At 36.2% G+C, this 22,413-nt stretch overlaps 4 protein-coding genes across 4 annotated transcripts; 1 reads left to right on the forward strand and 3 right to left on the reverse strand.

The window, feature by feature from the left end:
- Positions 1-236: 236 nt before the first annotated feature.
- Positions 237-5,896, reverse strand: LOC136196098 (paired amphipathic helix protein Sin3a-like). Its single transcript, XM_065985608.1, is given in 27 exon segments — positions 237-575; positions 759-972; positions 1,022-1,122; positions 1,172-1,255; positions 1,311-1,475; positions 1,536-1,642; positions 1,875-1,937; positions 2,001-2,121; positions 2,172-2,313; positions 2,366-2,502; positions 2,551-2,616; positions 2,665-2,760; positions 2,816-2,903; positions 2,953-3,033; positions 3,082-3,261; positions 3,313-3,407; positions 3,459-3,675; positions 3,729-3,847; positions 3,895-3,987; positions 4,039-4,115; positions 4,171-4,399; positions 4,447-4,614; positions 4,664-4,942; positions 4,998-5,130; positions 5,178-5,422; positions 5,481-5,544; positions 5,605-5,896. Coding segments are annotated over 27 exon segments (3,780 nt in total). The 5' UTR covers positions 5,787-5,896; the 3' UTR covers positions 237-341.
- Positions 5,897-5,941: 45 nt separating this feature from the next.
- On the reverse strand, positions 5,942-6,631 carry LOC136196232 (LDLR chaperone boca-like). The gene has a single exon (XM_065985758.1). The coding sequence runs from the start codon at positions 6,629-6,631 to the stop codon at positions 5,942-5,944; it is 690 nt and encodes a 229-aa protein (XP_065841830.1).
- LOC136196105 (centrosomal protein POC5-like) lies at positions 6,571-21,903 on the reverse strand. The gene is made up of 9 exons (XM_065985616.1): positions 21,809-21,903; positions 21,472-21,757; positions 21,239-21,423; positions 21,117-21,187; positions 7,616-7,745; positions 7,495-7,563; positions 7,326-7,445; positions 7,214-7,273; positions 6,571-7,163 (listed from the first exon to the last, which is right to left on the reverse strand). The coding sequence occupies exons 2-9, from the start codon at positions 21,731-21,733 to the stop codon at positions 6,693-6,695; spliced, it is 1,368 nt and encodes a 455-aa protein (XP_065841688.1). The 5' UTR covers positions 21,734-21,757; positions 21,809-21,903; the 3' UTR covers positions 6,571-6,692.
- On the forward strand, positions 21,802-22,409 carry LOC136196111 (NADH dehydrogenase [ubiquinone] 1 alpha subcomplex subunit 12-like). The gene is made up of 4 exons (XM_065985621.1): positions 21,802-21,908; positions 21,959-22,047; positions 22,094-22,160; positions 22,207-22,409. Exons 1-4 carry the CDS (start codon positions 21,817-21,819, stop codon positions 22,364-22,366), a joined length of 408 nt encoding a protein of 135 aa, XP_065841693.1. The 5' UTR covers positions 21,802-21,816; the 3' UTR covers positions 22,367-22,409.
- The last annotated feature ends 4 nt before the right edge of the window (positions 22,410-22,413 follow it).

The raw sequence follows: 22,413 nt of genomic DNA on the forward strand, positions 1-22,413 counted from the left end.
AGAGCTATCTATAAGGCTATAAAATGCTTCTAAACGTGCTTTCGAATGTCTAACAACGACGTTTCGAAGGATTGCGCGAACATTTCCGTTTTCTGGACATCGAAACGACGGGAAACGGTCGTCGATGCATTTAAAATAAAAACAGTGTCTTACCTGAGCTGTTTCGTTCACAATTGAGCCGTTTTTTCGCCATTTTCGAGCCGTTTTCCTGGGACCACGTGCGTTCAAGTAGCGCGCTAAGTGACGTCATTGAATTATCATATACCCCGTACACGCAATACTAAAAAGAGCGAAGCATGGATAATAAACACAAAACTAAACGACTAACTGTATAGATATGTTCAAGATTCATTCTCTTCATTATTTTTCTCCTCCTTTCTCCACGTCGTGACGTAACGAGTCTTATCCCCGTCCATTCGACAACGCGTGACGTAATTCCCTCCCCCGCCCCCTTTTCCACCGCTCAACCAATCAAAACACTCCCTCTGTCGATCCTCGCTAACGTTCTCCTCTAGCCACTGATCGTACCACGCCTCAAAACGCTCCCATTTTCGCTGCTTAGTACACCTCCAATTCTAAGTAAAAATATACGTAGACAGCGTCCTTATACAGCCATAAATAAAACGTATAAGGATAGCAAAAATCTACTCTGACTCTAAGCAGCTGGAACGTCAAGGCAAAACGTGGGGATTTGCCTTGAAACTGAAGCTGCTACTACAAAGGGGGCCCCTCTATAAATAAATACATAAATAACTCACTTGTTTGGATGATTTTCTTCCTTCGGGGCGTAGAAGCGTCGAACTTGTTCCGGAGACGAATTTCAATTTGTAGGAGACCGGATCCACTTTGGCTTCGACGTTGCCAAGGACGATGACACCGTCCATAATCGACGTCACTTCCGGTGTCATGTCTTCGTCCTCCTCTTCCGACTTCCGGGGTCGAATCCATCGAATTTCACTCGATCGGATATTTCTTCAAGCGAAAAATAAAATCGGATATTTTTATTTATTTGTATTATTACCTCAATAGAACAATGGGTCTTCGTTGCATTTCTCTTTTGGCCTGTTCGGACAGCTCCACTTGATTCGCGGCAAAATATTTTTCGACGTAATTAGCCCACCTCTTCATAAACCCAATAAATAATTTTTTAATATTGATTAATTATTTTAACCTCTATTTCAGCGGAATTTGCCGACGCTCTATCGTCATCCAAGCCCTCAATTAATTCAATTTCCAATTTTCCGTTACGTTTGTGCTATAAAAAGACCCTTCATTTTACATCCGGGACCCCAACTTATTCTCCTTCCTACAATGATCATCTTGAAGCAATTCTCTTCAGCCAATAGCTGCTCGGCTCTTCGCTGATACGTCGCCTCCGCCGCGGGGAGGTTCCCGGATGCAGCCATGGCAACGGACTCCTCTACCAGAACGTCGTAGACTTTGGTACAGACGTCATCTGTAACCAAAGTATGTAGCTACATGTATAAGGGGAGAGACTAAGGGAGAGATGAAAGTGAAATATTTCTAACTCAAACCTGTCTGACAAGATTCGGTATGAGTTTATCCATTGTAAACGTAATGTAGGCGTGAACGCCAAACATTTCGCGACACGTGTCCTCAAACAGAGCGGGGTCCATATTCCCTAATAATTAAAATGAATAAATAATATATACTTTCCCAGTGTGTGTGTCTTTTATAGGGAATAAAAAAGGGTCCACGTGACTAGGAAAACGACTTTTCTATGTGCAGCAAGAACGTCAAGCGCTCGAACAATTAAAAATCAAAGGCTTGGAACTGGTGAGCTGCACCGGTGATCACGTGATCAAATAAATAAATGCAATACTAAAAAACGGCCTTCTATCTTCCCATCTTACCGTCAAGAAGATTCTTAACCATGTCCAAGAACGCGGGGTAATATTCCTCTACGTCAATTTCAGCTGAAAAAGCGAGAACACGTGCGTGAGCACGTGGACTGAAATAATTATATATCTAATACTTACTGAGTGCTCTGAGTCGAAGTGCTACAGCTGTAGACTCCTTCTCAGCTAGCCTATAGGGAGCCTCGGTCTCGGCGACGGTCACAGCTTGACGATAGATTCGAAAAAGACGATCACAGAGCATCTAAAAAATTAATAAATATCAATTCGTTGATTAATTATTGATTTCTTTACCTGATGAAGTCTCAGGAAAACGTAGAATGTATTATTCCCGAATATCAATGAGTACGTTCCCGGACCAGGTTCGAATTGCTGTTGCCTGGTTTCCGTTTCCATGGCATCGTCATCCGCATCTTCATCGTCACTCAAATCTCCTCTAAAATTCAAAAAAAATTGAATTGATATAAAGAATGCGTTGGCATGGTTACCGTTGAGCAGCAAAAAGATCCGGAATGAAGTGATACATGAATTCTTTGATTTTCCGCTTGTCGTCGCTATGGATACCAGTCTGTCTTTTCAAGTGATGAACAATCAGACCGGCAGCGTCATCGAGAATCATTTTCTCCTTCGAAAAAACGTTCTAAATCGTTATTTATTGATTTATTAATCATACGGGGTATGCTAGCGTCATGTGAGGCCCGGATAAGTCTCCGCCACCGTCGGCCATTTGTTCTTGCCGCTAAACAAGTATTGAATCAATAAATATTAGGATTAATTTGAAGCTTACGTCATCGAAAAGTGTTTCGATTTCGTTCAGGAGACTCTTTTGTCTCATGGCTTTGTGATCTGTCGTTTTGAAATTGATCCCTTGATGATCAAGTGACTAAGAAATCAAAAATTATTAATTAAATCTGCGCCCCAATCTATCAAGGACTCACCTTCAAATAATATTTCTCTAATTGCTCCCTCCAAATTTTATTGAACTGCTTCTGAGCGTCCCTCCACTCCTCCTCCTTAGCCTTCAACCTAAAACAAAAAATAAAAAAAAACACAAGAAATAAACCAATCAAATCACCGTCTCAAAACAATAGGCACAGCAACAGACGGGGTCTTCTTAAGACCATCAATAATATCAGGAGCCTTATCACCATAAATCCTAAAGAAATCAATAATTAAAAAATTATTTATTAATTTTTGATTTTACCTCTGTATGGCTTTTCTTTGTATGACTTCGGAACTTCCGCCTAGCGTGCTATCCAATTTAAATTTGACAGCTTCTTCTGGAGACATTTTTGATAATTGTTTTGCTACTCCTTCCAAGCAACGTATCGTTGTCCGATTCGTTTCCAAGACGACGTCCAATTCAAATCTCTCGTCTTCACAACTAAAATTAATAATTAGAATTATTTAATTATTTTGTTCTATTAATTAATACCGGTATATGTATTCTTCATATTGGGTTTTCCGTGACGTAATAAACGTGGAATCTTCAGACCAAGAGGGAAAAGAAACCCACGTGTCATTCAAAACCTCCACACACAAAAAATTAATAAATTAAAAAAATCATAAATCGTCTCTTACCCCGTCCATTTCCGGCGTTCTTCCGGAACATTTTGGCTGCTGATAGGTAACCGGAAGTGCCCTGTAACTGGCTCCACATCTCTTACAGGAACGAAAGTCAATTTCCGCGGCCAATTCGGATCCCCTCTCCTTCACAGTCGGAAGAGAAATATCCAAGTGACTCATCTCCTTGTATCCCAAAAACGTTTTGAACCAATTGAATAAATCAGGGAATTTCCTATTAATTTTCTTATTTATTTTATATGATATTGATTTTTTTTATTCGGTTACCCTAGAAACGGTGTTACAAGTTGAACCAGTTCCGTTCTCCCAATTATTTCTTGATTGAAAAGAAGCAAACATCTCAAAAAATTTTCGTATAATTCCTGATTTCGAACCGCCTTCCGAACCTAAAAACAACTCTAAAATTCATTAAAAATAGAATGAATTTATTTACTTTATCAAAAAATTGATATTCATTGAAACTTCCGTGTTTTCCCGCCTCAGCCAATGAGACTTCTCTTCCCCCACTACTTGCCTTTACTCGTTTCTAATTAAATAATAATAGTAATTATTTATTTTATTTAATTAATTTTATTACTTTTTGGCTGGTTATTGGAACTGCTACATTTCCACTGCTTCCTCTCTTGAACGCACTTCTAGGCTTAGAAGTAGAAACTAATAAAAAATCAATAATTAATAATTTTAATCCTTATTGATTTTTCCCGCCCACTTGTTGCAGTTTTTGCTCTCTGCTGTGTAGCAGCTTGACCCAGGAGTAATCCAAGATTCGTCGCGGATGACGTCATTGGCTTGCTTGGACCACTTCCGGGTGCGGATTGTTGTTGCTGTTGCTGTTGCAATTGCGCAGTCATGTGAGCAGTCGCTTCCGGAAGAAATTGCCCAAATTCTTGAAGAAGATCCTCGTCGTTGTGAAACAATTTAGCTACTTGATGATACACCTAAAATTAAACAATTAAAAAATGAAAATATTCTATATGATTCCTACTTCGCTTTCAGACAACTTTGGATTTCCGGTTCCCTTATGAAATCAATAAGATTCATTTTAATTATTGATATTATTAATTACGTCTCTCCACGTTCTCTGCTCCTTTTGATACGTATGCAGAATCTCCAAGAACGCCTTATACGTCTCAGGTCTCGCTTGAAAACGATTCTAAATAAATAAATAATAAGATTTAATCTAATCATCCACGCCCACCCACCTTAATCTTATTGACGTAATTAATCGCGTGATTGAATTCAACTGGCTGCTGAGCGGGCTGAGGATGAAGAATGGCTTGCGTCGCGGCCACAGAAAGTGCGTTATAACCCATTTGAGCCATGGAAACGCCTCCTCCAGTAGCCCCGCCCACAGAACCCGTTCCCCCACTAGCTGAAACCTGTTGAACAGGTTGCGTTGGCTGAGACGCTGGAGCCGATGACGTTTGTTGTTGTTGCAATGGTAGTTGCTGTTTAGACAGAACCGATGACGTAGTGATCACCTGATCAGATTAAATAAAGATAGGCATTGATTTCGAATATGTTTTCTTTCATTACTACTTGTATTGGCTCATTGGGTATAACTTCGATTTTATAGCCAGGAGGAAGAAATGTATTGAAACCCATTATTAGATCCGGGTGTCCTTTGAATAGACTACTCACGCGACCAATCACACCAGGAGTATCAATACTGATACAATTAATTCAATTAGGTGACGTCATTTCATTGACAAATACCTCTGCGACTTGAATTCTTTCATGATGTCTAAGAAATCGTTGTAGACTTGTGGTTGATTGCCGAATTGGAGTTTGACTTGGTCCAGATAGGAGAGAGCGTCTTCGACTTTGAGTCTTTGAAATTGTTGCTGCTGCTGTTGCTGCTGCTGTTGCTGTTGTTGCTGGGCGGGCGACGCTTGTTGCTGGGGAGCCGGCTGAGTGGACGCCTGCGCTTGCGCAGACTGAAACGACGGCGTCAATAGCAACTAAACGAAAGAACGAACATTTTTCGCTTTTATTTACTTGACGACGGTTTTTTCTTACGTGCGCGTGCGGATGGTGGTGCGCGGCGGCCGATTGCGCGTGCGGAAGACTCGGTTGCGACACGCTGAGAGAAATTTTCGTTGCGAGGCAACGCGAGGGGTCCCCGCTAGCGCTTGAGGCTTACGCGAACGGTTGCGAGCCGATTTGAGGCGCCTGGTATTGCGCTATGCCGACTTCGCTCGGAAGCGACTCGAACGAGCGTCCTGCCATCGCCGGATGGGGTTGGGGAAAGCGAGGCGTCGGAAAAACGGGCGCCGGCGCGCTCGCTTCGCCTTCTTCGGGTCGCTGGCGTTTAATCGATGCCATAGGTAGACGCGGAGAAGCAAAGCGACGCGAGATCGCGCGGATTCGAACGGATTTCGGAGCTCAACAAAAAAAAATCTGCCTCGATATCACACCCCGTATGCCACGTGCGAACTCACATTGCGCAGTATTTAATCCATCACAAAAATCATTTCGCATTACAATTCCTGTTTGCCTTGCATTTCGGCCATTTTCTTAAACGCAGTCTCTTTCACCTCATCCTCCTTCTTCGTCTTGGCCTCCTTCTCGCGTCTCTCCTCCGCCGAGGCACCGGGCCCCCAATAGGTCTTCTGCTCCAATTCAACGCTCCTACAGTCTTCCTGCGTAACTAAAAAATCCTTCACGTCCCAAGCGACACTTCCGTCCTGTATAACAAATATAGCCCTCATATCATCCAACATATAGCGTTGGGTGTGAATATTTGCGTTGAAAAGAGAGGATTGCCAGCGCGCGGTAACCGCCTCCCCGCGCGCGCGATCACGTGGTGTGCCCGCTACGTCGGCGAATAGCATAAGCGTTTGACCTTTCTTAGATTGTTTTAGCATGTCTTCGACGTTTGAAATCGGTTTTGATGGATCGAACTGGACGTTCGGTTGTTTTGGCGGTTTCAGATGAGCGTAATCGTCTGGGTCTTTTTCATCTTCGTTTTCCTGCAGAGAAAAATCGATATCCGGTTTAGAGTGTCCCGGATTCGTCTGCAAACTTACCTCCCACTGATCGAAAAGCTGGTCTATTTCTTCGTCCGTGTAGTCGGTTAAACTCTTTTTTGTTTTGGGCTTCTCTTTCGAGAGCACCGCGACGGATAAGAGCGAGATGAGGACGAGAAAGCGAACGAAAACGAAAGTCATTATTTACGTGGCAATCGTAACGTACTCTAAAAGGCGCTACGTCACACGAAACCCGTATAAACTACTGTACAACTTTGACAGTGGGTAGTCTATGAGTTTTTCCACCGCGACCCGTTCCTAATCGAGCGGGCGGAACCTTATCGTGCCGCGCTACCTCTTCGCCGCCACCTACGCCCCTATCGTCGTGTCTTTCAACGAGAACGCTCCCGCCACGCCTACTCCCCCCGCGCGCTACCGCTCTCGTTTTCCCGCCGGCTTTCGACGACGACGGCGGCGGCGCAACGCGCGCGGGAGCCGTTTCGAGAAGAACATTGACGGGATTTTGCGGAATCCAACCCGATCCGCTCTGGGGCCCCATTTGTTCCTCGTCCGCTTGAGCCTCATTGGTTCCCTCGCGAAACATGGTCATCGCTTCCAAATTGAGCGCGCAAACGCCTCGCATAAAAGCGCGTTTCATCGTCTCTTCGTATTTTTCGCGTTCCTTGCGAAGTTGAGCTACTTCCGTGTTCGCAGCCTCAAGATCTCGATTCAACTAAAAAATAAATAATTCGTTAATTAAATTGAATTTGCTTATTATTTTACTTCAGCAATTCGTTCTTCGTAATCGCAACTAAGTTTGTGACACACTTGCTCAGCTCTAGCCTAAAGATTTAATTAATAATTAGCTCTTATTTAATTTCTTTCATTTTTTCACCTGACACGCTTTTTCGACTCTCTGTTTCCATTTCGCTTCAAGAATTCCATGCCATGCTCTCCATATTTTTGAGCCAATAGTCCGCCAGTAATGTTTCCTTGCTAATTTACTAGCAAATTCCTAAAATAAAACATTGTATGGATACTAATAAAAGCCTTCCTTTCATTACTTCTCTCTGCTGGTCACAGTGATGAATTTTCCAGGCGCAGAAATTCCTCTGGAGCTCCATTTTCTCCTTCTACAGAATAACATATAAATAAATGAATTACTTGTTCTAATTATTTTCAAACCTGCTTCTGAACTGCTTTAGTGAGATTTGCTACAATACCGTCCTTTCTTCCAATCGACTCCTCATAGGTCACAAGCAATTCCTTCGCACATTCAAGATCACTTTGCAATTGACCCATCTGAGAATCATGCCTACAGGGAAAAATTATATTAACAATAAATTGAGCGCCTTATCTTTATTTCTCAGGGTCTAAATATTAAATTGAGGGCCTAATCTTTATTTCTCAGGGCCTAAATATTAAATTGAGGGCCTAATCTTTATTTCTCAGGACCTAAAAATTGAGGGCCTAATCTTCATTTCTCAGGACATAAATATTAAATGGAGGGCCTAATCTTTATTTCTGAGGGCCTAAATAATAAATTAAGGGCCTAATCTTTATTTCTGAGGGCCTAAATAACAAATTAAGGGCCTAATCTTTATTTCTCAGGGCCTAAATAATAAATTGAGGAACAAATCTTTGATTTTTAGGTCCTAAATATTAAATTGAGAGCCTAATCTTTATTTCTCAAAGCCTAAATATTAAATTGAGGTACTAATCCTTATTTCTGAGGGCCTAAATAATAAATTGAGGGCCTAATCTTTATTTCTCAAAGCCTAAATAATAAATTGAGCAACAAATCTCTGATTTTTAGAGCCTAAATATTAAATTGAGGACTTAATCTTTATTCTTCAAAGCCTAAATATTAAATTGAGGGACAAATCTTTGATTTTTAGGGCCTAAATATTAAATTGAGAGCCTAATCTTTATTTCTCAAAGCCTAAATATTAAATTGAGGTACTAATCCTTATTTCTGAGGGCCTAAATAATAAATTGAGGGCTTAATCTTTATTTCTCAAAGCCTAAATAATAAATTGAGGGACAAAGCTTTATTTCCCAAGGTCTAAATAATAAATTGAGGGCCTAATCTTTATTTCTCAAGGCCTAAATAATAAATTGAGGGACAAATCTTTGATTTTTAGAGCCTTAATATTAAATTGAGGGCCTAATCTTTATTTTTCAGGACCTAAATATTAAATTCAGGGCCTCATCTTTATTTTTCAAAGCCTAAATATTAAATTGAGGGACAAAGCTTTATTTCCCAGGGTCTAAATAATAAACTGAGGGCCTAATCTTTATTTTTCAAAGCCTAAATCATAAATTGAGGGTCTAATTTTTATTTCTCAGCTTCGAAATAATAAATTGAGAACCTAAACTTTGATTCTCAGGGCCTAAATATTAAATTGAGGGCCTAATCTTTAGTTCCCAGGGTCTAAATAATAAACTGAGGGCCTAATCTTTATTTTTCAAAGCCTAAATCATAAATTGAGGGTCTAATTTTTATTTCTCAGCTTCGAAATAATAAATTGAGAACCTAAACTTTGATTCTCAGGGCCTAAATATTAAATTGAGGGCCTAATCTTTAGTTCCCAGGGTCTAAATAATAAACTGAGGGCCTAATCTTTATTTTTTAAAGCCTAAATCATAAATTGAGGGCCTAATTTTTATTTCTCAGCTTCTAAATAATAAATTGAGGACCTAAACTTTGATTCTCAGAGCCTAAATATTAAATTGATGGCCTAATCTTTATTTCTCAAGGCCTAAATAATAAATTGAGCGACAAATCTCTGATTTTTAGGGCCTAAATATTAAATTGAGGGCCTAATCTTTATTCCTCAAAGCCTAAATATTAAATTGAGGGACAAAGCTTTATTTCCCAGGGTCTAAATAATAAACTGAGGGCCTAATCTTTATTTCTCAGGGTCTAAATAATAAATTGTGGGCCTAAACATTGATTCTTAGAGCCTAAATATTAAATTGAGGGCCTCATCTTTATTTCTCAGGGCCTAAATATTAAATTGAGGGCCTAATCTTTATTTTTCAGGGCATAAATATTGAATTGAGGGCCTAAACTTTATTTCTCAAGGCCTAAATAAAAAATTTAGAGCAAAATCTTTGATTTTTAGAACCTAAATATTAAATTGAGGGCCAAATCTTTATTTCTCAGGGTTTAAATCATAAATTGAGGGCCTAATCTTTATTTCTCAGGGTGTAAATAATAAATTGAGGGCCTAAACTTTGATTCTTAGAGCCTAAATATTAAATTGAGGGCCTAATCTTTATTTCTCAGCTTCTAAATAATATATGGAGGACAAAATCTTTGATTTTTAGGGCCTAAATATTAAATTGAGGGCCTAATCTTTATTCTTCAAAGCCTAAATATTAAATCGAGAGACAAAGCTTTATTTCCCAGGGTCTAAATAATAAACTGAGGGCCTAATCTTTATTTTTTAAAGCATAAATCATAAATTGAGGGCCTAATTTTTATTTCTCAGCGTCTAAATAATAAATTGAGGGCCTAAACTTTGATTCTCAGGGCCTAAATATTAAACTGATGGCCTAATCTTTATTTTTCAGGATCTAAATCATAAATTGAGGGCCTAATCTTTATTTATCAAAGCCTAAATATTAAATTGAGGGCCTAATCTTTATTTCTCAAGGCCTAAATAATAAATTGAGCAACAAAACTCTGATTTTTAGGGCCTAAATATTAAATTGAGGGCCTAATCTTTATTCTTCAAAGCCTAAATATTAAATCGAGAGACAAAGCTTTATTTCCCAGGGTCTAAATAATAAACTGAGGGCCTAATCTTTATTTCTCAAGGCCTAAATAATAGATTGAGGGACAATCTTTGATTTTTAGGGCCTTAATATTAAATTGAGGGCCTAAACTTTATTTCTCAAGGCCTAAATAAAAAATTGAGGGCAAAATCTTTGATTTTTAGAACATAAATATTAAATTGAGGGCCTCATCTTTATTTCTCAGGGCCTAAATATTAAATTGAGGGCCTAATCTTTATTTTTCACGGCATAAATATTAAATTGAGGGCCAAATCTTTATTTCCCAGTGTCTAAATAATAAACTGAGGGCCTAATCTTTATTTTTCAAAGCCTAAATCATAAATTGAGGGCCTAATTTTTATTTCTCAGCGTCTAAATAATAAATTGAGGGCCTAAACTTTGATTCTCAAGGAATAAATATTAAATTGAGGGCCTAATCTTTATTTTTATAAGCCTAAATATTAAATTGAGGGCATAATCTTTAGTTCTCAGGGTCTAAATCATAAATTGAGGGCCTAATCTTTATTTCTCAAGGCCTAAATAATAAATTGAGCGACAAAACTCTGATTTTTAGGGCCTAAATATTAAATTGAGGGCCTAATCTTTATTCTTCAAAGCCTAAATATTAAATTGAGAGACAAAGCTTTATTTCCCAGGGTCTAAATAATAAACTGAGGGCCTAATCTTTATTTCTCAAGGCTTAAATAATAGATTGAGGGACAAATCTTTGATTTTTAGGGCCTTAATATTAAATTGAGGGCCTAATCTTTATTTATCAGGGACTAAATATTAAATTGAGGGCCTAATCTTTATTTCTCAGAGACGAAATATTAAATTGAGGGCTTAATCTTTAGTTCTCAGGGTCTAAATAATGAACTGAGGGCCTAATCTTTATTTCTCAAGGCTTAAATAATAGATTGAGGGACAAATCTTTGATTTTTAGGGCCTTAATATTAAATTGAGGGCCTAATCTTTATTTATCAGGGACTAAATATTAAATTGAGGGCCTAATCTTTATTTCTCAGAGACGAAATATTAAATTGAGGGCTTAATCTTTAGTTCTCAGGGTCTAAATAATGAACTGAGGGCCTAATCTTTATTTCTCAAGGCCTAAATAATAAATTGGGGCTTAATCTTTATTTCTCAAGGCCTAAACAAAAAATTGAGGGCCTAATCTTTGATTCTTAGGGCCTAAATATTAAATTGAGGGACTAATCTTTAGTTCCCAGGGTCTAAATAATAAACGGAGGGCATAATTTTTATTTTTTAAAGCCTAAATCATAAATTGAGGGCCTAATTTTTATTTCTCAGCGTCTAAATAATAAATTGAGGGCCTAAACTTTGATTCTCAGAACCTAAATATTAAATTGAGAGCCTAATCTTTATTTCTCAAAGCCTAAACAAAAATTGAGGGCCTAATCTTTGATTCTTAGGGCCTAAATATTAAATTGAGGGCCTAATCTTTAGTTCCCAGAGTCTAAATAATAAACTGAGGGCCTAATCTTTATTTCTCAGAGTCTAAATAATAAATTGTGGGCCTAAACTTTGATTCTTAGAGCCTAAATATTAAATTGAGGGCCTAATCTTTATTTATCAGGGCCTAAATATTAAATTGAGGGCCTAATCTTTATTTCTCAAGGCCTAAATAATAAATTGAGCAACAAAACTCTGATTTTTAGGACCTAAATATTAAATTGAGGGCCTAATCTTTATTCTTCAAAGCCTAAATATTAAATCGAGAGACAAAGCTTTATTTCCCAGGGTCTAAATAATAAACTGAGGGCCTAATCTTTATTTCTCAAGGCCTAAATAAAAAATTGAAGGCAAAATCATTGATTTTTAGAACCTAAATATCAAATTGAGGGCCTAATCTTTATTTCTCAGGGTTTAAATCATAAATTGAGGGCCTAATCTTTATTTCTCAGGTTGTAAATAATAAATTGAGGGCCTAAACTTTGATTCTTAGAGCCTAAATATTAAATTGAGGACCTAATCTTTATTTATCAAGGCCTAAATATTAAATTGAGGGCCTAATCTTTATTTCTCAGCGTCTAAATAATATATGGAGGACAAAATCTTTGATTTTTAGGGCCTAAATATTAAATTGAGGGCCTAATCTTTATTTTTCAGAGACTAAATATTAAATTGAGGGCCTAATCTTTAGTTCTCAGGGTTTAAATAATGAACTGAGGGCCTAATCTTTATTTCTCAAGGCCTAAATAATAAATTGGGGCTTAATCTTTATTTCTCAAGGCCTAAACAAAAAATTGAGGGCCTAATCTTTTGATTCTTAGGGCCTAAATATTAAATTGAGGGCCTAATCTTTAGTTCACAGGGTCTAAATAATAAACTGAGGGCCTAATCTTTATTTTTTAAAGCCTAAATCATAAATTGAGGGCCTAATTTTTATTTCTCAGCGTCTAAATAATAAATTGAGGACCTAAACTTTGATTCTCAGAGCCTAAATATTAAATTGATGGCCTAATCTTTATTTCTCAAGGCCTAAATAATAAATTGAGCGACAAATCTCTGATTTTTAGGGCCTAAATATTAAATTGAGGGCCTAATCTTTATTCCTCAAAGCCTAAATATTAAATTGAGGGACAAAGCTTTATTTCCCAGGGTCTAAATAATAAACTGAGGGCCTAATCTTTATTTCTCAGGGTCTAAATAATAAATTGTGGGCCTAAACATTGATTCTTAGAGCCTAAATATTAAATTGAGGGCCTAATCTTTATTTATCAGGGCCTAAATATTAAATTGAGGGCCTAATCTTTATTTCTCAAGGCCTAAATAATAAATTGAGCGACAAAACTCTGATTTTTAGGGCCTAAATATTAAATTGAGGGCCTAATCTTTATTCTTCAAAGCCTAAATATTAAATCGAGAGACAGAGCTTTATTTCCCAGGGTCTAAATAATAAACTGAGGGCCTAATCTTTATTTCTCAAGGCCTAAATAATAGATTGAGGGACAAATCTTTTATTTTTAGAGCCTTAATATTAAATTGAGGGCCTAATCTTTATTTATCAGGACCTAAATATTAAATTGAGGGCCTAATCTTTAGTTCCAAGGGTCTAAATAATAAACTGAGGGCATAATTTTTATTTTTTAAAGCCTAAATCATAAATTGAGGGCCTAATTTTTATTTCTCAGGATCTAAATAATAAATTGTGGGCCTAAACTTTGATTCTTAGAACTTAAATATTAAATTGAGGTACTAACCCTTATTTCTGAGGGCCTAAATAATAAACTGAGGGCCTAATCTTTATTTCTCAAGGCCTAAATAATAAATTGAGGGACAAATCTTTGATTTTTAGAACCTTAATATTAAATTGAGGGCCTAATCTTTATTTCTCAAGGCCTAAATAATAAATTGAGCGACAAAACTCTGATTTTTAAAGCCTAATTATTAAATTGAGGGCCTAATCTTTATTCTTCAAAGCCTAAATATTAAATCGAGAGACAAAGCTTTATTTCCCAGGGTCTAAATAATAAACTGAGGGCCTAATCTTTATTTCTCAAGGCCTAAATAAAAAATTGAAGGCAAAATCATTGATTTTTAGAACCTAAATATCAAATTGAGGGCCTAATCTTTATTTCTCAGGGTTTAAATCATAAATTGAGGGCCTAATCTTTATTTCTCAGGTTGTAAATAATAAATTGAGGGCCTAATCTTTATTTCTCAGGTTGTAAATAATAAATTGAGGGCCTAAACTTTGATTCTTAGAGCCTAAATATTAAATTGAGGGCCTAATCTTTATTTCTCAAGGCCTAAATATTAAATTGAGGGCCTAATCTTTATTTCTCAGCGTCTAAATAATATATGGAGGACAAAATCTTTATTTCTCAGGGTTTAAATCATAAATTGAGGGCCTAATCTTTATTACGCAATGCATAAATAATAAATTGAGGGCCTAATCTTTGATTCTTAGAGCCTAAATATGAAATTGAGGGCCTAATCTTCATTTCTCAGGACATAAATATTAAATGGAGGGCCTAATCTTTATTTCTGAGGGCCTAAATAATAAATTAAGGGCCTAATCTTTATTTCTGAGGGCCTAAATAACAAATTAAGAAACAAATCTTTGATTTTTAGGGCCTAAATATTAAATTGAAAGCCTAATCTTTATTTTTCAGAGACTAAATATTAAATTTAGGGCCTAATCTTTAGTTCTCAGGGTCTAAATAATGAACTGAGGGCCTAATCTTTATTTCTCAAGGCCTAAATAATAAATTGGGGCTTAATCTTTATTTCTCAAGGCCTAAACAAAAAATTGAGGGCCTAATCTTTGATTCTTAGGGCCTAAATATTAAATTGAGGGCCTAATCTTTAGTTCACAGGGTCTAAATAATAAACTGAGGGCATAATTTTTATTTTCTAAAGCCTAAATCATAATTTGAGGGCCTAATTTTTATTTCTCAGCGTCTAAATAATAAATTGAGGACCTAAACTTTGATTCTCAGGGCCTAAATATTAAATTGATGGCCTAATCTTTATTTCTCAAGGCCTAAATAATAAATTGAGCGACAAATCTCTGATTTTTAGGGCCTAAATATTAAATTGAGGGCCTAATCTTTAGTTCACAGGGTCTAAATAATAAACTGAGGGCATAATTTTTATTTTCTAAAGCCTAAATCATAATTTGAGGGCCTCATTTTTATTTCTCAGCGTCTAAATAATAAATTGAGGACCTAAACTTTGATTCTCAGGGCCTAAATATTAAATTGATGGCCTAATCTTTATTTCTCAAGGCCTAAATAATAAATTGAGCGACAAAACTCTGATTTTTAGGGCCTAAATATTAAATTGAGGGCCTAATCTTTAGTTCACAGGGTCTAAATAATAAACTGAGGGCCTAATCTTTATTTCACAAGGCCTAAATAATAGATTGAGGGACAAATCTTTGATTTTTAGGGCCTTAATATTAAATTGAGGGCTTAATCTTTATTTTTCAGGACCTAAATATTAAATTGAGAGCCTCATCTTTATTTCTCAGGGCCTAGATATTAAATTGAGGGCCTAATCTTTATTTTTCAGGGCATAAATATTGAATTGAGGGCCTAAACTCTATTTCTCAAGGCCTAAATAAAAAATTGAAAGCAAAATCATTGATTTTTAGAACCTAAATATCAAATTGAGGGCCTAATCTTTATTTCTCAGGGTTTAAATCATAAATTGAGGGCCTAATCTTTATTTCTCAGGTTGTAAATAATAAATTGAGGGCCTAAACTTTGATTCTTAGAGCCTAAATATTAAATTGAGGACCTAATCTTTATTTATCAAGGCCTAAATATTAAATTGAGGGCCTAATCTTTATTTCTCAGCGTCTAAATAATATATGGAGGACAAAATCTTTGATTTTTAGGGCCTAAATATTAAATTGAGGGCCTAATCTTTATTTTTCAAAGACTAAATATTAAATTGAGGGCCTAATCTTTAGTTCTCAGGGTCTAAATAATGAACTGAGGGCCTAATCTTTATTTCTCAAGGCCTAAATAATAAATTGGGGCTTAATCTTTATTTCTCAAGGCCTAAACAAAAAATTGAGGGCCTAATCTTTGATTCTTAGGGCCTAAATATTAAATTGAGGGCCTAATCTTTAGTTCACAGGGTCTAAATAATAAACTGAGGGCATAATTTTTATTTTCTAAAGCCTAAATCATAATTTGAAGGCCTAATTTTTATTTCTCAGCGTCTAAATAATAAATTGAGGACCTAAACTTTGATTCTCAGGGCCTAAATATTAAATTGATGGCCTAATCTTTATTTCTCAAGGCCTAAATAATAAATTGAGCGACAAATCTCTGATTTTTAGGGCCTAAATATTAAATTGAGGGCCTAATCTTTATTCCTCAAAGCCTAAATATTAAATTGAGGGACAAAGCTTTATTTCCCAGGGTCTAAATAATAAACTGAGGGCCTAATCTTTATTTCTCAGGGTCTAAATAATAAATTGTGGGCCTAAACATTGATTCTTAGAGCCTAAATATTAAATTGAGGGCCTAATCTTTATTTATCAGGGCCTAAATATTAAATTGAGGGCCTAATCTTTATTTCTCAAGGCCTAAATAATAAATTGAGCGACAAAATTCTGATTTTTAGGGCCTAAATATTAAATTGAGGGCCTAATCTTTATTCTTCAAAGCCTAAATATTAAATCGAGAGACAGAGCTTTATTTCCCAGGGTCTAAATAATAAACTGAGGGCCTAATCTTTATTTCTCAAGGCCTAAATAATAGATTGAGGGACAAATCTTTTATTTTTAGGGCCTTAATATTAAATTGAGGGCCTAATCTTTATTTATCAGGACCTAAATATTAAATTGAGGGCCTAATCTTTAGTTCCAAGGGTCTAAATAATAAACTGAGGGCATAATTTTTATTTTTTAAAGCCTAAATCATAAATTGAGGGCCTAATTTTTATTTCTCAGGATCTAAATAATAAATTGTGGGCCTAAACTTTGATTCTTAGAACTTAAATATTAAATTGAGGTACTAACCCTTATTTCTGAGGGCCTAAATAATAAACTGAGGGCCTAATCTTTATTTCTCAAGGCCTAAATAATAAATTGAGGGACAAATCTTTGATTTTTAGAACCTTAATATTAAATTGAGGGCCTAATCTTTATTTCTCAAGGCCTAAATAATAAATTGAGCGACAAAACTCTGATTTTTAAAGCCTAAATATTAAATTGAGGGCCTAATCTTTATTCTTCAAAGCCTAAATATTAAATCGAGAGACAAAGCTTTATTTCCCAGGGTCTAAATAATAAACTGAGGGCCTAATCTTTATTTCTCAAGGCCTAAATAATAGATTGAGGGACAAATCTTTGATTTTTAGGGCCTTAATATTAAATTGAGGGCCTAATCTTTGTTTTTCGAGACCTAAATATTAAATTGAGGGCCTAATCTTTATTTCTCAGGTTGTAAATAATAAATTGAGGGCCTAAACTTTGATTCTTAGAGCCTAAATATTAAATTGAGGACCTAATCTTTATTTATCAAGGCCTAAATATTAAATTGAGGGCCTAATCTTTATTTCTCAGCGTCTAAATAATATATGGAGGACAAAATCTTTGATTTTTAGGGCCTAAATATTAAATTGAGGGCCTAATCTTTATTTTTCAGAGACTAAATATTAAATTGAGGGCCTAATCTTTAGTTCTCAGGGTCTAAATAATGAACTGAGGGCCTAATCTTTATTTCTCAAGGCCTAAATAATAAATTGGGGCTTAATCTTTATTTCTCAAGGCCTAAACAAAAAATTGAGGGCCTAATCTTTGATTCTTAGGGCCTAAATATTAAATTGAGGGCCTAATCTTTAGTTCACAGGGTCTAAATAATAAACTGAGGGCATAATTTTTATTTTCTAAAGCCTAAATCATAATTTGAAGGCCTAATTTTTATTTCTCAGCGTCTAAATAATAAATTGAGGACCTAAACTTTGATTCTCAGGGCCTAAATATTAAATTGATGGCCTAATCTTTATTTCTCAAGGCCTAAATAATAAATTGAGCGACAAATCTCTGATTTTTAGGGCCTAAATATTAAATTGAGGGCCTAATCTTTATTCCTCAAAGCCTAAATATTAAATTGAGGGACAAAGCTTTATTTCCCAGGGTCTAAATAATAAACTGAGGGCCTAATCTTTATTTCTCAGGGTCTAAATAATAAATTGTGGGCCTAAACATTGATTCTTAGAGCCTAAATATTAAATTGAGGGCCTAATCTTTATTTATCAGGGCCTAAATATTAAATTGAGGGCCTAATCTTTATTTCTCAAGGCCTAAATAATAAATTGAGCGACAAAACTCTGATTTTTAGGGCCTAAATATTAAATTGAGGGCCTAATCTTTATTCTTCAAAGCCTAAATATTAAATCGAGAGACAGAGCTTTATTTCCCAGGGTCTAAATAATAAACTGAGGGCCTAATCTTTATTTCTCAAGGCCTAAATAATAGATTGAGGGACAAATCTTTTATTTTTAGGGCCTTAATATTAAATTGAGGGCCTAATCTTTATTTATCAGGACCTAAATATTAAATTGAGGGCCTAATCTTTAGTTCCAAGGGTCTAAATAATAAACTGAGGGCATAATTTTTATTTTTTAAAGCCTAAATCATAAATTGAGGGCCTAATTTTTATTTCTCAGGATCTAAATAATATATGGAGGACAAAATCTTTATTTCTCAGGGTTTAAATCATAAATTGAGGGCCTAATCTTTATTACGCAAGGCATAAATAATAAATTGAGGGCCTAATCTTTGATTCTTAGAGCCTAAATATGAAATTGAGGGCCTAATCTTTATTTCTCAGGACCTAAAAATTGAGGGCCTAATCTTCATTTCTCAGGACATAAATATTAAATGGAGGGCCTAATCTTTATTTCTGAGGGCCTAAATAATAAATTAAGGGCCTAATCTTTATTTCTGAGGGCCTAAATAACAAATTAAGAAACAAATCTTTGATTTTTAGGGCCTAAATATTAAATTGAAAGCCTAATCTTTATTTTTCAGAGACTAAATATTAAATTTAGGGCCTAATCTTTAGTTCTCAGGGTCTAAATAATGAACTGAGGGCCTAATCTTTATTTCTCAAGGCCTAAATAATAAATTGGGGCTTAATCTTTATTTCTCAAGGCCTAAACAAAAAATTGAGGGCCTAATCTTTGATTCTTAGGGCCTAAATATTAAATTGAGGGCCTAATCTTTAGTTCACAGGGTCTAAATAATAAACTGAGGGCATAATTTTTATTTTCTAAAGCCTAAATCATAATTTGAGGGCCTAATTTTTATTTCTCAGCGTCTAAATAATAAATTGAGGACCTAAACTTTGATTCTCAGGGCCTAAATATTAAATTGATGGCCTAATCTTTATTTCTCAAGGCCTAAATAATAAATTGAGCGACAAATCTCTGATTTTTAGGGCCTAAATATTAAATTGAGGGCCTAATCTTTATTCCTCAAAGCCTATATATTAAATTGAGGGACAAAGATTTATTTCCCAGGGTCTAAATAATAAACTGAGGGCCTAATCTTTATTTCTCAGGGTCTAAATAATAAATTGTGGGCCTAAACATTGATTCTTAGAGCCTAAATATTAAATTGAGGGCCTCATCTTTATTTCTCAGGGCCTAAATATTAAATTGAGGGCCTAATCTTTATTTTTCAGGGCATAAATATTGAATTGAGGGCCTAAACTTTATTTCTCAAGGCCTAAATAAAAAATTTAGGGCAAAATCTTTGATTTTTAGAACCTAAATATTAAATTGAGGGCCAAATCTTTATTTCTCAGGGTTTAAATCATAAATTGAGGGCCTAATCTTTATTTCTCAGGGTGTAAATAATAAATTGAGGGCCTAAACTTTGATTCTTAGAGCCTAAATATTAAATTGAGGGCCTAATCTTTATTTCTCAGCTTCTAAATAATATATGGAGGACAAAATCTTTGATTTTTAGAGCCTAAATATTAAATTGAGGGCCTAATCTTTATTCTTCAAAGCCTAAATATTAAATCGAGAGACAAAGCTTTATTTCCCAGGGTCTAAATAATAAACTGAGGGCCTAATCTTTATTTTTTAAAGCATAAATCATAAATTGAGGGCCTCATTTTTATTTCTCAGCGTCTAAATAATAAATTGAGGGCCTAAACTTTGATTCTCAGGGCCTAAATATTAAATTGAGGGCCTAATCTTTATTTTTACAAGGCCTAAATAATAAATTGAGCAACAAAACTCTGATTTTTAGGGCCTAAATATTAAATTGAGGGCCTAATCTTTATTCTTCAAAGCCTAAATATTAAATCGAGAGACAAAGCTTTATTTCCCAGGGTCTAAATAATAAACTGAGGGCCTAATCTTTATTTCTCAAGGCCTAAATAATAGATTGAGGGACAATCTTTGATTTTTAGGGCCCTAATATTAAATTGAGGGCCTAATCTTTATTTTTCGAGACCTAAATATTAAATTGAGGGCCTCATCTTTATTTCTCAGGGCCTAAATATTAAATTGAGGGCCTAATCTTTATTTTTCAGGGCATAAATATTGAATTGAGGGCCTAAACTTTATTTCTCAAGGCCTAAATAAAAAATTGAGGGCAAAATCTTTGATTTTTAGAACATGAATATTAAATTGAGGGCCAAATCTTTATTTCTAAGGGTTTAAATCATAAATTGAGGGCCTAATCTTTATTTCTCAGGGTGTAAATAATAAATTGAGGGCCTAAACTTTGATTCTTAGAGCCTAAATATTAAATTGAGGGTCTAATCTTTATTTATCAGGGCCTAAATATTAAATTGAGGGCCTAATCTTTATTTCTCAGCGTCTAAATAATATATGGAGGGCAAAATCTTTGATTTTTAGGGCCTAAATATTAAATTGAGGGCCTAATCTTTATTTTTCAGAGACTAAATATTAAATTGAGGGCTTAATCTTTAGTTCTCAGGGTCTAAATAATGAACAGAGAGCATAATTTTTATTTTTTAAAGCCTAAATCATAAATTGAGGGCCTAATTTTTATTTCTCAGTGTCTAAATAATAAATTGAGGGCCTAAACTTTGATTCTCAGGGCCTAAATAATAAATTGAGGGCCTAATCTTTAATTCTTAGGGCCTTAAGTCACTCTATAGTATTCAGGGTTCTGCCAAGGATTATTCTGTATGGGAAGAGGGGTCTGGAAGCAAAGTCATAAATAAAGTGCAAGCGTTCAAATGTTCGAAAATTACCAGCCGTAAAATTACCAGCTATATAATTACCACGCTGTAACACTTAAAATGGATGCATCCCGACCGAAAATGGATGCATCCATTTAATGAATGTCCAAGCGGATACTGTACACAACTTTTTACAGTAGTATGGGGCGAGGGTCAACGCATGCCAACCATTGAACCCTGACTGTACTCACTTTTCTTGATTCAAATGCTTATCTCTTCTATGTCTCTCAACTATTCTAGTCTTCATGTGACCAAATTCCGCCTATAGAAAAAAATATTCAAAATGCTCTAATTTCCTTTTTTGACACCGTACCAAAACGTTTCTCTTTAAATCCAGTGTCCAAGTGTCGAGTTGATGATCGAGTCGTTCCATATCTTCGTCTACGTCATCACCCCTGCGTTCTGATTGGCCAGGAGACGATTGATCTTGCCCTTCGTCCATTTCCAGTGGAAGTGTGACGCGTGGAGGAGGCGGAGGTGGAGGCGAGAGCAGATTTTCTTAAAAGTTCACTATCTTTACTTTTCTCGTAATTTTGGCGTTTGTACCTGATTCTACCGACGTCGAGGACGTGTTCGCCTCTTCGTCATCGTCCACTGTGATGTGCTGACCGCGTAACATCACGTCGTCTTTCGATAGAGGCGATTGGCGCTTCGCTGCGTTCGGTGGAAAGGAGGCGGGGTCCCATTTCGGCGTTACGACGGCGTAGCGAAGGATTTCGTCGTATTCCTCTTGTAGGCGAGTCGATACTGAACTGCCGCGAGAGTCGTCGCCGCCTGCAGGCGATGAAACCGTCGAAAGAGAGGACATGAGAAATTCAAACGGCGTCCGTTACTAGAGCATAGCGTACGTTACACAAACAATAGAAAGTCACTCACGTGATACCTAAAAGTATGGCGAGACGTCCGCTCCTGAATCTCGGCCATTTACTGCGAACCGTACGCGACGCAGGGGGAGTATGGAACGTCATAAAGCGACTGAGTCGGTAAGACGGTATACGAATGCAAACGAGGCCCCTTTCGAGGTGCATTTCAGCGACGGCCCCGCGGAAATTCGCGCCGGCCAGCTCGTGGGAACAGACGACTACGGAAACAAATACTACGAAAATAAAAACTACATTTGGAGTAATTTTTAGACACTCGACAAGCCATTTAGATGACTGAATTTTAGGTCGTCATCGTTGGATCGACTTCGCAAAGTGGAAAGACTTCGACGCGAGTCAAGTGCCTCCGGAATGGTAAAAAAATCGATTTGGTGCTTATTTTGCGATATTTCATTCAAAGGCACGGCTGGCTTCATTCAATGACCGATGATCCGCCGACGAAAGTTCCTCCAGTGAAGCGGAAGTTTCGTCAAGATCACGTGGAAAACGTCAGTGGAACGAGTCGTCAGTATGTGCCGTACAGCACTACAAGGCAAAAGATTCAGTCATGGGAACCTTGATTCTTTTGTATATATATTGAATGAATAAATAATCCTGTCCGGGCGCC

The sequence above is a fragment of the Oscarella lobularis genome, chromosome 15 (genome assembly GCF_947507565.1).
Source record: "Oscarella lobularis chromosome 15, ooOscLobu1.1, whole genome shotgun sequence".
NCBI classification, from domain to species: Eukaryota; Metazoa; Porifera; class Homoscleromorpha; order Homosclerophorida; family Oscarellidae; genus Oscarella; species Oscarella lobularis.

Coding starts and splice junctions, on each gene's coding strand:
- LOC136196105 (XM_065985616.1), bottom strand. CDS start 21,733: ATGTCCTCTCTTTCGACGGTTTCATCGCCTGCAGGCGGCGACGACTCT. Junction 7,446..7,494: donor ACTGTGACCAGCAGAGAGAA/GTAATGAAAGGA, acceptor GTTTTATTTTAG/GAATTTGCTAGTAAATTAGC. Junction 7,274..7,325: donor GAGTCGAAAAAGCGTGTCAG/GTGAAAAAATGA, acceptor TTAAATCTTTAG/GCTAGAGCTGAGCAAGTGTG.
- LOC136196111 (XM_065985621.1), top strand. CDS start 21,817: ATGGCGAGACGTCCGCTCCTGAATCTCGGCCATTTACTGCGAACCGTA. Junction 22,048..22,093: donor AAATAAAAACTACATTTGGA/GTAATTTTTAGA, acceptor ACTGAATTTTAG/GTCGTCATCGTTGGATCGAC. Junction 22,161..22,206: donor AGTCAAGTGCCTCCGGAATG/GTAAAAAAATCG, acceptor TTTCATTCAAAG/GCACGGCTGGCTTCATTCAA.
- LOC136196232 (XM_065985758.1), bottom strand. CDS start 6,631: ATGACTTTCGTTTTCGTTCGCTTTCTCGTCCTCATCTCGCTCTTATCC.